Source organism: Amphiprion ocellaris, chromosome 14 (genome assembly GCF_022539595.1).
Source record: "Amphiprion ocellaris isolate individual 3 ecotype Okinawa chromosome 14, ASM2253959v1, whole genome shotgun sequence".
Taxonomy (NCBI): Eukaryota; Metazoa; Chordata; class Actinopteri; family Pomacentridae; genus Amphiprion; species Amphiprion ocellaris.
This window is the reverse complement of record NC_072779.1, coordinates 16,699,162-16,713,678: the sequence shown is the minus strand read 5'-3', so window position 1 is coordinate 16,713,678 and position 14,517 is coordinate 16,699,162. Positions and strand designations below refer to the sequence as shown.

At 38.7% G+C, this 14,517-nt stretch overlaps 1 protein-coding gene across 2 annotated transcripts; it reads right to left on the bottom strand.

Annotated features, from left to right (window-relative positions):
• Positions 1-1,458: 1,458 nt before the first annotated feature.
• On the bottom strand, positions 1,459-13,652 carry glra4b (glycine receptor, alpha 4b). Of its 2 annotated transcripts, none has more exons than XM_035940894.2 (10): positions 13,405-13,652; positions 12,848-12,975; positions 11,952-12,019; positions 8,632-8,855; positions 7,440-7,522; positions 7,215-7,352; positions 6,896-7,110; positions 4,030-4,188; positions 3,416-3,514; positions 1,459-3,297 (listed from the first exon to the last, which is right to left on the bottom strand). In XM_035940894.2, the coding sequence occupies exons 1-10, from the start codon at positions 13,458-13,460 to the stop codon at positions 3,025-3,027; spliced, it is 1,443 nt and encodes a 480-aa protein (XP_035796787.1). In that variant the 5' UTR covers positions 13,461-13,652; the 3' UTR covers positions 1,459-3,024. The 2 variants fall into 2 exon arrangements, with proteins under 2 accessions (XP_035796787.1, XP_035796789.1); XM_035940896.2 differs by having other exon boundaries at positions 3,416-3,511.
• Between the last annotated feature and the right edge of the window lie 865 nt (positions 13,653-14,517).

Genomic DNA, 14,517 nt, shown 5'->3' with positions numbered 1-14,517 from the left:
CAGAGACACTTCTTTCTGCTGCTTTTTGCCGGAGGTGTTATGTTGCTTTGGCTTTCATTTTAAAATACCCCAAAGGTGTTCTATTGGTTTTAAGTCAGGCGACATACTTGGCAAGGTCAGGTTTTTACTTGTTTCTTTTGTAAAGACTCCATTGGGATTTTGGCAGTGTGTTTTGGATCGTTATCATGCTGGAATATTCCTCTTCTGCCAAGCTTCTGCAGACTGGGAGTCTTCTTATCAGCCACTATTTTGGTATCTATTCAGGTATTTATGGTGCCATCTATGAATGTCATGTACACCGTTTGTACTCATGCAGCCACACATCATCACACTCCTACCCCTGTGCTTCACTGACAGGACTATGCATTCACTGTGGTCATCCTGGCCTGATTCACACCAAACACGTTGGACACCATGAGTGCTGAACACATTTAACTTACTCTCAAGACACTCTTTTTAGTGATACCATAGATAGTTCTATATCTCCTGATTACTGTTGCAACTGTGATCTGACAGATTTTTAAATGGTCTCCAATCTTCCTGTATCCTCTTCCCAGCTTTACTAAGAATCACAATCAGATTTTTCTGTTGTTCTGGCAATTCTTTTCTATGTGGAGCCATGATGCAGTGAAATTTCTGGTGTTCACATGTTATTTTATAACCAGCAGTTACGGAAATTAAAGCGGTACTAAATTTTGTTTCAGTGGTCACAGGTGTTTTCACTTTTGTTGCACTGAGTTTATACTTTGGGGATTGAATTTTCAGTGCAGCCTTTCTAAAGTATCTATTTTTTGATCGTTAATACTCAGAGAAATACTCAGCTTAGAAAGAATGATATTTTTGAGAGGATGCAATCTGAAATAATTTGACATTTAAGTAATTTAACAGTTCAGTATCAAGGATCCTCTGATCATGTCTTTACTGCTGTCTCGAAAAGAGGCCAGGCTTGTTTCATACATACTCCTATAGTGTTGATGTATGCAACCTTGCACCTTCTACTGTGCATGTGACAGCTACTTTTTTAAATGAAATATTCATGTGACATCTTCATTTTATGGCAAGATTTATTTTTAAAATGAGAGGTTTCCAGTGATGCACTGGTCTCCAGGTATAAGCACACAGAAATGCTAGTGTAGCAATAGCTTACAAATCCATACACTGTGAGCTACTGAGCGAAACATGGGAAGAGCTCAAGAGCCAGTTGTTGCAGTGGCATTTTTACCACTTGAGAGGAGAGTGAGGATTGATAATAAGCTTGACTGAGAAAGGTGTTAGAGGCAGGAGAAATGTAGGGAAAACTGGTTCAGTGTTGGTGAGATACTGTTGGCCTTACAGGGAGTTATGGTTTAAAAATGAAAATATCATAGATGATGATTAAGTATTCAAATGAAATGCAATCCTTAAGTTTGCTGTTACATTTTCTGTCATTGTACAAAAGGAAGGCTGCACTATTAGGAATTCAGTGTTCAAAATTAAAGCATCTCTTTATTCAGATGTACCAACAAAATGGTCCAGGGATATTTTTTTTCTTAAGAAACAAAGCACAGGGACAATTTACTCTTGCTATCAAACTTAGCTGGGCTATTTAAACACCAATACCACACCCATTCTGCAAGCTTGTACACACTAAGCAGTATCTTTAATAACCATCTCATAAGCCATTCCTGCAATCAAGTAAGCCAGTTTCCAACAAAGTGAATAAAACATTTTTTGATGTACACTACCATTCAAAGGTTTTGGGGGCAAGTTCATGTTTCCCATGAAAACTCACACTTTTATTCATGTGCTAACATATTTGCACAAGCGTTTTCTAATCATCAATTAGCCTTTCAACACCATTAGCTAACACAATGTAGCATTAGAACACAGGAGTGATGGTTGCTGGAAATGTTCCTCTGTACCCCTGTGGAGATATTCTATTAAAAATCAGCTGTTTCCAGCTAGAATAGTCATTTACCACATTAACAACGAACTGGATTTCTGATTAATTTAATGTTATCTTCATTGTTTTAAAAAAAAATGCTTTTCTTTCAAAAATAAGGACATTTCAAAGTGACTGGTACGGTTGATGTAAGTAGTTGATGTACTGTCAATGAAAGCTAATTGTCATAATTCACCACTCTCCAGAGCTCATTAGTGTCTAAAAATGCTATATTAATTACATCAGCATGTTGTTACTCTTATTGTTGTTGACTGATTGAATATTGATGATTCGGCTAATAATAATAACAATAATAGCAATTTTAAAAATTGATTATGTGCCTTCCATGGCATTATATCAATGTACAGTGATGGCAGTAAATATTTTTCTTTTAAGTTAATTTTAGGGATATTTTATGAACAAACACATTTCAAAAACATATAATTTCAGTCTCTATTACAGATAGGTCTTCTATTGGAAGGTTCTTAAACTAATAACTGCTATGAAAGATAAAAATATGTTTGTCATGAAAAAATAGCATTCAATCCTTGAGTTCTGCAGCCTAAAATGGACCTAAAATAATATATCAATCTCTTCCCTAGGACTATAAAACATAGTTAAGGTGAGAAACACTACAGAGATAACTGTAGTGATATACGTTTTACCCCTGTGATAATCTGTGACATGTAATTTTGGACTCCGTCAACTATAACACCTGTAAAATTAGTGCACAGTAGAAAGTGTGGACCTGGTAAAGATGCACTGCAGTCCAAATACAAGTGAAAGTACAGTAATTGCACATAGAGCAATGTTTCCATAAAAGTGTGAATTGACATCATTGAGATGCAAACTGTACACACACACACAGTAAACTGATGGAGTAAAGCATCAGAACTAATAAAAAGTGCATTTCTTTGAAAGTATTAAAAATTTAAAGAAACCGATGGACTCTCCCATGTCATGGAATTTCCCAGTGGCACTGGACATGCAGTCATAACGCATCTTGCATGGCTCAGCTGAGAACTCTCAGCCTGTAAATGTTTCAGTGAAGAGAGCAGAATTTAAAGAATCCACCGTGGTCGTAGTCCCCAGTCTGTACATTGTCACAGTGTGGCTTGGACGTCTTCATGTCGTAGAACTTTGTAGGTGAGCCAGTAGAGGACATTGAACATGAGGAAACTCATTGGGAAAACAGCTCGGGAGATGGTGTCGATCCTTTTCGCCCGATCCACGAAGCGCCTGCGTATGTCGTAGAAACCCAAACCAGGAGGCAAATCAGCAAACACCGGTGTTGCATCCATTTCTGGTGCACTACCTGTTGACAGTGCCAGTCCATAACTCTGGAAGAGAAAGCCCTGCTGTGCCAGCTCCTCCTCCTGAAAGACAAAGACACAGCAGAGCATAACTGCACTCATTGAGAATCACACAGTTAAACTGCTGACTTTCTTCTTTTGGAGCCAGTGAGTGGCTGTTGAACAAGGCTACAGTACTCACCCTGGCACAGGCGCTGCACTGCTGGGCTGCGTTCCCATGAGGAGCATTGTTTCCTGACATGTTGTTTCCTTTTGCCTTACTGTCACCGGTGCTTGCCTGCTGATGGGGAAAAACACAACCCATGAATTTAATCATCAAACAGAATGCTCTGAATGAACAGTTTGTAATCGTGACACAATTCTGCTGTGCTGCGTAGATGTTTCAAATTGGAGTAAATTTCAGCTGCATTACATGATCCCACTTATTAATAAATTCAAAGGACTGAAGCAGATGTTTTGTGTACCGTGGTATAAATATTAAAAGGTGTTAATGAATCCTGCAGCTTCTGTCACACTGATTCGTTTAAAAAGTGTGATATATTTTAAGACAGTCTGGCCTATTTTCTTTCCCCTATTTTTCTTCTTCTCATGGTATCCAAAGTGAGGCAGCAAGACATTGAGAACATTCAGCTAACAATGGAAAAAGGTGATGGCTTGGATTAATTACAGGTCAGTGGTGTCTGCGTTTCTCGGCCAGAATGCAGCATGCAACTGAGTTGTAGCTCGTGCAAAGCTGGGCGTAGGGAATAGCAGGTGACAGCTGCCCGAGGGGCTGAGTGGGTGGGCTGCACTCACAGCTCTCTGCCGCTGTTGCTCTTTGAGCTTCTTCCTCAGTCTGAAGAACTCCTTGTGCTGACGTGAAACGAAATTAACAGCTGCATACTCCAGGAGTGCAGCGAATACGAAGAGAAGACACACTGCCATCCAGATGTCTATGGCTTTGACGTAGGACACCTGCAAAACCGTGGAAATCCAATCATTCAGTTACATTTGCATGACATTTTTAGGCAGTGAAATATGCTATAGAATCCCAAACTCTATGTCTAGAGGTAAATGTCACGTTGACATTCAACCATGGGGGAAGAAAGTATCACATAAGAGAATTTAGAAAAGCTACAGTGACAAAGCACTTTAGACTATAAGTAAAAATCTCATTTTCCAAATTTTACTCAAGGTGCAATTATTATCAACAAAATGTACTTTAAGTACAATTTATTATGATATATTTATCCATCCTTTATCATGCAGAACATACTCTATTATTGTTATATTTTATATCATTGTTGTGCTCCATTAACGTGTAAGAAGCACTGGAACAATGGAGCTCAATGTAACTTTTAGCCGCATAGTTAAGTGTCATTATATATAAACTTATTATACCATGTTTTATATGTCCAATTTGTTAATTTTTATAGACACAAGATATAATCAGCTTCCTATATATGCTATGTAAGTAGTTTGAATTGAACAGTGCATGAAGCTCCTCATCTGGTGCTTTTATTCAAGCAAAATTGTCAGTGCTTTTACTTGTATCAAAATCAAAAATTTTATTTATAGAGCACTTTTCATACAGTTAAAAATGCAACGCAAAGTGCTTTACATTAGAAACATTAAAAACAAGAAAACCCATCCCTCCCTCCCTTCATATATACATGTATGCACACAACTGCAGAAGCACACACACATACCCCCGCTACATACACACCCGTACATACACAGACACACATGTCCACACACACACACACACACACACACTCTCACCACTGACTGTAGGGACACATGGCGTAGGGGAGTATTTTTACACTGTGATATCATTACTTCTATTTAAGCCCAGGATCTGCTTCTCCTGCTTTTTCTTTACCTTTTACACAGTCATTAAAAGGCCAATTAGTTCTTGGGGAATTGCCAATAAAATCTGGGATTGAATTGACTGGAACAAATAGCTTCATACCTGTTATCAAACGCTAACGTGGCTTAATTTAAAGCTGTTAACCAGAATTCTGGGTGTTGTAAATGTCTCCTCCTACTCGAAACAACATTGTGGGTTTAATTTCTCTAGTTTTAAAGGCTGAACTTTAGCTTTTCTGAAATGATTACAGACAGCTCTCACTAATGATAAATGATAAATATAGGACAGTGATCCAGTACCTCTATTTGTCCCATGTTGGTGTCATAAGTTTCTCTTTATGAGTAAAAACTATTTTAAAATAAACATTTAAAAGCTCTCTCTAGTTATTGACTAGACCCCTAATAACCCATATTTGTGTCCCAAAGTTACATGTTTATTAATCTTTTTTCCATTAAAAAATAATCCCTTCCTGCCTTTAAAAGATTTAGATGTAATGCTACAGTGTTACTCCCTCTAGAAGATGCAGATCCATGAAGTCCCGTCCACCCTTCGCTGCAGATCAAGCACAGCAGCACACCAGCTCACATTGTGTAACACTGTAAAGTGCTACACACTGGCAAGTTGTAATATTGGAGTAATTCAGCCATACACATGCAAAACAAGAAGCAATCTCTGAGGCTGAAAAATTATTCCTACACAAAAGTTCTTCGAATCCAAAAGTGAGACAATCCCCATAGATGCTCAAGGTAAAATGTCCAACTTTCCAGCCAAGGTATGTTTGCAGCCTGGTACAAAAACAGTTTTAGTCTCTACAGTTACTCTCCCCATTTATGACTACTGTACAGGGGGTAAATGTTATATAACTTAGTCGTTTAAATCTTTTTAAGGCTGAAAGTTATGCATAATTCAGGATGTGACCAATTTAAGTCCTAAGAGCTTCAGCAAAAACATAGATGCTGTGGTCAGTCCACAGGATTTAGGGGCTGCCAAGATGGTGGCAATTGGAACCACAACACTGAGCTTCAAAATCACTCCTCGGGAAATCTATGGGTGACAATGTGCAGGGTTCAACTGTCTTAATATACAGTCAATGGTTTGATCTGGAAATTGTTTCTGAAGAAGAAGCATAATATGAAGATGACATGATTGCTTTCATGGGTTGGTTACGTAAGAAAGTCTGGCTGACTGAATCTCTGTTTGTGAGACTAAGTAGTACACTCAGTTTTAACGTAGAAATGTTTAGTCATGGCGCTGATTGCTAATTTACTCATGATATGCTTTCTTTCTTATAAAAAAAACCCCACCATATAGACATCCATCCATTATCTATACACCGCTTAATCCTCATTAGGGTCATTGGGGTCTGGAGTCTATCCCAGCTGACTTAGGGTGAAGGCAGGAGACACCTGGACAGGTCACCAGTCTATCACAGGACTACATATAGAGACAAACAATCACACTCACATTCAAACTTACAGACAATTTAGAATCACCAGTTAACCTCAGTATATTTTTGGACTGTGGGAGGAAGCCGGAGTACCCGGAGAAAACCCACGCATGAACAGGGAGAACATGCAAACTCCCCACAGAAAGATCCCAGAAAGGCTGGGACGCGAACTGGGGATCTTCTAGCTGTGAGGCAACGGCGTTAACCACTGAGTCTCATATAGACATGTTAGGTTAAAAAAAAAAGTTTTTCATCACAGGAGGTCTTTAAAAGCCTGAAAAGGTTAATATAGACAATCATTCTGACTATTTTTCCCTGAAAGCATCACAGAATTCATGACAAACATAACTCCATTTCCCTCTGACCTTTGGCAGGGACGCCCTGGAGCCAGAGCTCTGCGTCGTCATGGTGAGCACCGTGGTGATTCCCAGTCCCACTCTGGCCGGTGCCGCGTCCATATTGATCCAGAACGACACCCAGGACAGGATGACGGTGAGCAGGCTCGGTATGTACATCTGGATCAGGTAGTAGCCCATTTGGCGCTCCAGGTAGAACTTGACTTCGATGCAGGTGAATTTACCTAACCACAGGAGAAGGTAGAGGTACACACTGACAGTCTTATTAGAAGCTGATTGGTCATGTGTATGGAGGACGTAGGACGGCAGGTCGTCATATGTCATATACCTGTGTTGTAGTGCTTGGTGCAGTAGCCGAGGCCTTTCTCCTCTTTTAGCACAAACTGAGGGAGCATCAGATCATCAGCAACCTGCACTGCTCCCACATCCAGCCACTCAAAAATGAGGTCATTCATAGTGTAGCCGACTAGAGGAAAGAGAGACGGTTTGCAATGAGTTTACAACAAAATCTAAAAGTGATGTTCTTTTAGCCTGCATTGAAACATGAACTCACAGCTTTCAAGCTGCATCGTGCACGTCTGGCTGTCCATGGGGAAGTTTTTCAGATCCATGGGACAGGAAAGAGTGAGCGTGAGCCTGGAAAAGAGATGCAGCAACACCATAATGGTACTGGAATGGTGTGTAAAATGAAGAGGTGGCACCCTCACTCTCTCTAACCCATGACTAGACAGAAAGGTGAGTGGATACCCAGCCAACCGCTACCTCCAAACCTCACAGCACCAGCTTTTTCTTGCTCCGGTGTCACTCAAACCCTTTTTGCACACTCACCCTACATTAAGGGTTATATCAGGCTGCTCAAACCTCTTTGGCACCTGTCCTCCTTTCCAATCTTTCTATTTCACTGCACCCAGTACGAGCTGCAGAAAGGACTGACAGGTGCTGACAGACAAACTGTCAGTCTCTATGGTGGGGCTGATGTAAAATGGGCTGAGAACACAGCACTATCATCAGTGAAAAAAAAGCTAAAAAAAAAATGGAGAGTGCTTCCTCTCCTCTCAGGACATAGAGATCAAGATAAAGGAAAAAAATCTGTACTTAGTACAGGTTTCAGCACTTTACTGATAATGCATTGAATTTCTTTAGCTGTCACAGCTTTCTTTGTCAAGTCACAATGCCTTTCATTTCACTTCTTTTCTTTATTCCAGCAAAGACAAAGTAAAACCTCTCACACAAATGAGCAATATTGCAGAGAGGGGGAGTGAATGAGTTCATAAATATTAATATTTATTGATTTAAGTTTTTATAACCCTGTTATTATATGGGTATGGGTGTATGGGTTTAAGGTTCAGTATCCAGCGGTGCAGCTGATGATCTGGTTCGTGTCGCTAATAGATGTTTAAACAGTGCTCCCCATTTCTTTCAATCTAATTATAACTCCTCAACATTACGCTACGATTCACCACTGCTTTAGTGCCACATTACTGACCTGATTCTGTTTTAGCCTGCAGTTATGGTTTAACATGAAGTTGTTCACAGCGTGTGCTGGACAACACAATTACAACTGAACTGAACTGGAGTGAAATAAACACGTAGTGGACCATATACTTCGAGTGTAACTCCTAGATGTAGAAGTTCCTATTCACTGGGCAACCTAACAAACCGCTCACGTGGCTTCATACTGTGAGATAGAGATACATTCTGGTGCATTAGCTCAGAAGGGACTCGCACTTTAAAAAACAGATCACCTGATGCTGTAGAGGACATTTCCATTCTGGAAAATCCGAAGCAGTTTGTTGTCTGTTGTGACCTCATGGAAGTTTGCTCCTTTTTCATTTGCAAAGAACAGGTCAGGCTTCCAAATGGAGTCCAACATCGAGGGGTCCAAGTCCAGGGAATCATCTGGGTACTCCTTATATGCCAGTCGGGGGTCATTCCACTGCTGCCGTAGAAATACGTTGAGCCGGTAGTCCTAACGCAAAATTAGAAATGACACTAATAGTTAGAAATACCTGAAAGTGGCAAATTGGAATTCATATTGTAGTAGAATTTTACTGAGACATACAGTGTTCTTTCACCTATTCTGCAACATTTCACTATTTTGCATATGTCTGCGCATCTTATTGGAGTGAAAGAAAGAAGTCACAAGCAAGAAACAAACAAACCTGCAGCATCTGTCAACACTTGAGGGGCACCATAACCACACAAACACTGACTGTGTGAGAAAACACTGACAAATGGAGCCAAGTGCTCATAATCTCAGCGACAGCAAACTCCACTTACAATCTCTTCAATTAAAATTTGATGTCTCTCTCTCTTAGTCATATTTTAGAAAAGTCTTCCCAACTCTAAACTTGAATAAATCAACAAAACACAGCCATCCTCAGACACCATACGTAAATATGGGTTAGCTCCTTATTTGACAGAGACAGAGAAATGAGGGAATCATTGCTGACACCATGTAATGAACTTACAAGATGGTGTTTAGAGACATTAATTAGTCATAATTTAATGACAGTATGTTTAGGCATCATGAAACTTGGCCTCTGCAAACAGCGAGAGGAGCCAGAAATGCTTCAGAGGAATAAACACTAAAGAGACTAATGTATCTGATAAATGAGCGTCAACAAGCCCTGTTATCCAAATAATATAAATTGAAACCCTTACACTGGCAACAAGTCAAACCAGAAGAGAATTTATTAAAACACAGTTAACGTATTTAACCTCCCAAGTTACTGGATTTTCCCAAATTCAGTCGGTAAGAGCTATAAAACTTGAGGAACAAAAAGAAAAACCTTGAGATCTATTGATGAGACGTACATTGCAGTAAGTCTCACCGTCTTTATCAACAGGCAGGAGTGAGATCCGACAAAACACAGCAAAAATGGTCAGTTTTACTGCTGCCTAATCAAATATGTGAATTGGAGACTAAATAACCGCCTTTTAACAATGAGTGAGTCGATGCTGATGTTCTGAAAAGCCTCAGCTGCTAGATTTGATGCAACAGAAATGGAACACAACAACCATTTTAATCACAGTGGTGTTACTGCTGTAGCAGCCTCTTCTGTGAAATGTGCCACGCTCAGCAACTTTTAAAAAATGGTGGCAGGCTGCATTTTAATAACAGCAACGGCTCGGTCCCACTACAGAGACCTCCAGAGACAGATAAGAAACCAATTAGGTTACTTTTACTGAACATTAATTCAAGATTTAGTACATTAAGATACTATTGACCTCACATACATTATCGGAGCTGGTGATGATGGAGCAGATCGGACATAGTTCTGCCTCAAATCTGAACATTTAGATGTTTTTTTAGAGGCTGTAATGGAGTAAATTACTACAAAATGCAATCAGCAAGAAACATTCTGATGTGTTATTATACATTACATATGTTACATGATGTCTGCACAAAAATGCATTAATAATTCTAATCTAGTTATGCCATTTTTTACCGTGAAATGGGCCATTCGCTGAGTACTTTAAGTATATTTTGATGCTAATATTTACATACGCTGACCTAAGTAAAGTAGTGAATCTGGGATTTTGACATGCAACAGTTTCTTTCCACTGTGCTGCTTCCATTTAGACTGAGGTTAAGGACGTTAATCTTCCACCACTCTGGTAAAACATAATTCTTCTGATCATATATTCAAATAGAAGCCTGAGTTGTGCAGTTTAAGGATCATGAGGGATTATTTTGAGTGGCAAATGTTGAGGATAACAACTCAGGGACAATAATATAAAATATTTATTGGACAATAATATAATATGTATATTATATACACTACCATTCAAAAGTTTGGGGTCACTTAGAAATGTCCTTATTTTTGAAGGAAAAGTAGTTTTTTTTTTCAATGAAGATAACATTAAATGAATCAGAAATACAGTCTAGACATTGTTAATGTGGTAAATGACTATTCTAGCTGGAAACAGCTGATTTTTAATGGAATATCTCCATAGGGGTACAGAGGAACATTTCCAGCAACCATCACTCCTGTGGTATAATGCTACATTGTGTTAGCTAAAAGACGAATTGATGATTAGAAAACCTTTGTGCAATTGTGTTAGCACATTAATTAAAGTATGAGTTTTCATGGAAAACCTGAAATTGTCTGGGTGAGCCCAAACTTTTGAATGGTAGTGTATATACAACAGACCTTGAGCACAAAGAGCATATCAGGGAGAAGTCCTTGATATCACCATCCTTTACAGTAAGACAGAAGCTCACTAGAGGACCAAGTCCCAAAGCACAAAGTTGTCCAGTCAGAGTAAAACAAATGCTAATACAGATACATGAAGAGAGCAGTTGCTGCTGAACTAAAATAAAACCTTAATTTAACTGTTGCCCATACACAGAAGAGCAAAATTTGATATCTTAATGTATACTGGCCTGAAGATCAGCATCACTTACTCAAGTACTGTACTGAAGTGCATGTTTGAGGTCCATTTTATGATACCTTATACTTTTACTTCACTGTATTTCAAAGGAAAATATTGCATTTTATTATTTGACAGCTTTAGTTACTAAGATGGAGATTTTACACACAAACTTTCAAAATACAGTACATTGGTAAAGATTAAACCATTGTTTTCCAACCTTTTTGGCTACTAATACAGTATCTTACAAAAAATGTGTAACATTTTAAATATCTATGAGTTGTGCAAATATCTCAGCAAAAACTTTTTCTTCTTTCGTTTTTCTTGTTTCTGTTTGTCAAACTGAATATAAAGTAGTTCAAACTAGCTCCACTTGCAGCAGCTACAACAGTAACATGCTGCTGACACACTGATGCTTCAGTAAAAATGATCTAATGATATAAAGAAAGTATGTCAGTCAAAGGAGCCAAACGCTAACTTTTACTTGAACGCTTTAACTTCATTTTGCTGCTAATATTTATGTACTTTAACTTAAGTATGATTTTTTTGCAGGACTTGTCATTGTAACAGAGTATTTCTACATTGTGATATTGATAAAAGTTCCAAATACTTCTTCCACAACTTGTGTTATCTTTAAAAACAAACATTTAACTTACTGGACATGTACCATAAAGCAGAAATTTCTCACCATAGTAGTTTCAGTGATGGATCCGAAGCTGTTGATGAAGATGTTACAGGTGACATTGACAGGAGGACCTGATAGGAACAGACTGTCATCACACATCGTAGTAACACTGATTCCTTAAATACCACTGATGATGTTTTCTCACAAGGCCATGCACATGAAGTATAGAGCAGGTAGAGAGCAGAGCACTAATGTAAAACAACATCTGCTTGTTCCCTTTTTAATGTGCCACACTGTGTCTTGATAAACAGACTCATCTAAGATAACCAGCATGAAATTGTGTTGTCATTTCTAGTACGCTCCCATTAGCGTGGTCCATCTGTCAGCCACTAAAACTTTAAATATTTCAGCGACTCATTTCCTAAGAGGCAATAATTTATTGATTCTGCTTTAGTTACATTAGTGTATTTATAGATAATCATCCGGGATTTACCCAGCATGCACCGAAAAAGGATGTGGAGCAAGGATGAAATATATATGAAACGCGACCCCAGAGGCTGAGGGGGAAGTATGTCAGAGAGAATCTGCTGGATTCACTCACTAAGGGGGATCAAGATTGGACTGAAATAGGCCTATGGGATAAAATACAAGGGTGGCTGCACATTTCTGTCAAGAAGAAAAAAACTGATCTGAAGGAGTGGTCTGTGTAAAAAGAAATAAATAAAAAAAGTCATAACCTCAGGCTGTGGGTCAATATACACACAGTAACTAAACATGACAAAGAAAAAAAATAAGACTTCAGTGTGAAAACATCTTAGCCTGCAGCATGTCTCACTTCTGACCCATCTGTGAGTGATTTGTGCCACTTCACCGCTCAGCTTGTTATGCAAATTGAGCGGCACACTTTCTCACACCTGTTTCTGAATTAGATCTTGCAGCTGCACGCCACCGTGTGTTACCTTTGAAATTTGGTCTGATGCGAGCGTCATAGCCAGACGTCCGTCCCATCAGTTTGTCCAGAAAGTCAGACGGAGAGGGGGGCTTCGGTGCCCTGCTGGGGAACTTCATCTCCTTGCAGAGCACAGACCTGCCAGGACAAGCAACTCTGGATGTGCTGACATTTTCCTGTGATTTGATTTTGCTGCTGCATATTTAGTAATTAAAGGTGTCCTGCTCACTCAGGAGAAGTATTTCTAAGTAGCCCTCAAACTATAAAATCATCAACAAAATCGTTTGAATCTTAGGTCTCTTTTTAAATCCTGCTTTTTTTACATCAATGCCCATTTTAACTTAGTAAAACTTGTCTTTTAAACATGAAATATTAAATGCACCTTCCCTCATACTTTAAGAGAACTGCAACATTTACAGTCTTAGTAAAAAAAAAAAAAAAGCAAGTATTATTTTATAGTTATGGTGTCAAATCATATCAGCCAACACACTGTCAAATAAACATGCAGTCTAAATAATATATTTACTAAAGAAAGGTTTCATATATTCCAACTTGAAACGGTCTTACCTGCCTTGTAGAAAAATTCCAAATGAAGTCCACAAATGGAAGATGTGCAGTAGCATTCTTAGTTGGCAGAGAGACAGTAAGAACTGAAATTGGAGAGAAAGAAATCGGAGATGCAGGGAACTTCTTGTTGCTCCTCCAGTCAGACTCAGTCTTCTGAACTCAGATGAGCCTCCCTCCCTCTCTGCAGGTGTAAAATACAGGAAGCTGCTGCTGTATAATTCAAAATCCCAGGGAAGTTTTTTTTTTCTTCTGCCCGTGTTTGTGTGGAGACTCCAAGCTTTATCTCTTTTTTATGGCCATATGCATGCTGAAGGAATTACTGCAAGAATATTTAAAGAGACAGCACCGTTTTCATAGCTGTGGCCACACATTGCTCTTCATCACAGCCACTGACTATTTGACTTTTCTTAAAAATTAGAATGTGTATAGAATTTATTTCATAAAGTTGCTATGAAAGGTTAAAAAAAAACATAAGGGACCATGTTTTAAATTTCTGTAAAAAAAAACACAGACTCCAACTGATGAAAGTAAAACCACAAACTTAAAGAACACCAATCTATATGAAATAAATTCTGTATTTATATAACTCTTCCTACATCAGAATAAAAGCATTTACAACCTTCACATTAAAGCGACCATGAAATCTTCTCTGCATCTATCAAGAGATCTTATCCTTTAAATCAAGACTAAATTGCATCAACCTGTAAGAATACATAATCAAAGCATCCAATAAGGATGCAAACAGAAGACACAGGGGGGAGAGAAAAAGGTAAACCACAAAATTGGCAAGACTGTCGGTGAATGCAAAAGAGAAATGAGACAAAGGCATTAAGTTCCAATTAATTGAAATGTAACACATCTCTGAAAGTGTCAGTAAACAGCCGGAGGTCATATTTAGCACTACTGTCTAAAGTTTCTGGTCTAATTATTTCATCTTCAAATCGCCAGACAAATTCAGATATAAATGTGGAAGCTCATGTTTATTCCTCCATACAGAGGGGGAGGCAGTGCAGCCATTTACTCATGTAAAATTAATGTCAAAGAAAGCGATGGGACGCTATGGCTGCACGTGTTTGACTCACACTTGAAAGGCCATTCCACACTTCGCTCTGG

What these genes read in the sequence shown, in the direction of transcription:
- glra4b (XM_035940894.2), bottom strand. Translation starts at nt 13,460, where the DNA reads ATGCTACTGCACATCTTCCATTTGTGGACTTCATTTGGAATTTTTCTA. An exon ending in AATGTCCTCTACAGCATCAG is followed by an intron (nt 7,523 to 8,631) that starts GTGATCTGTTTT and finishes TCTCTTTTCCAG; the next exon opens with GCTCACGCTCACTCTTTCCT. An exon ending in CACGATGCAGCTTGAAAGCT is followed by an intron (nt 7,353 to 7,439) that starts GTGAGTTCATGT and finishes TCTTTCCTCTAG; the next exon opens with TCGGCTACACTATGAATGAC.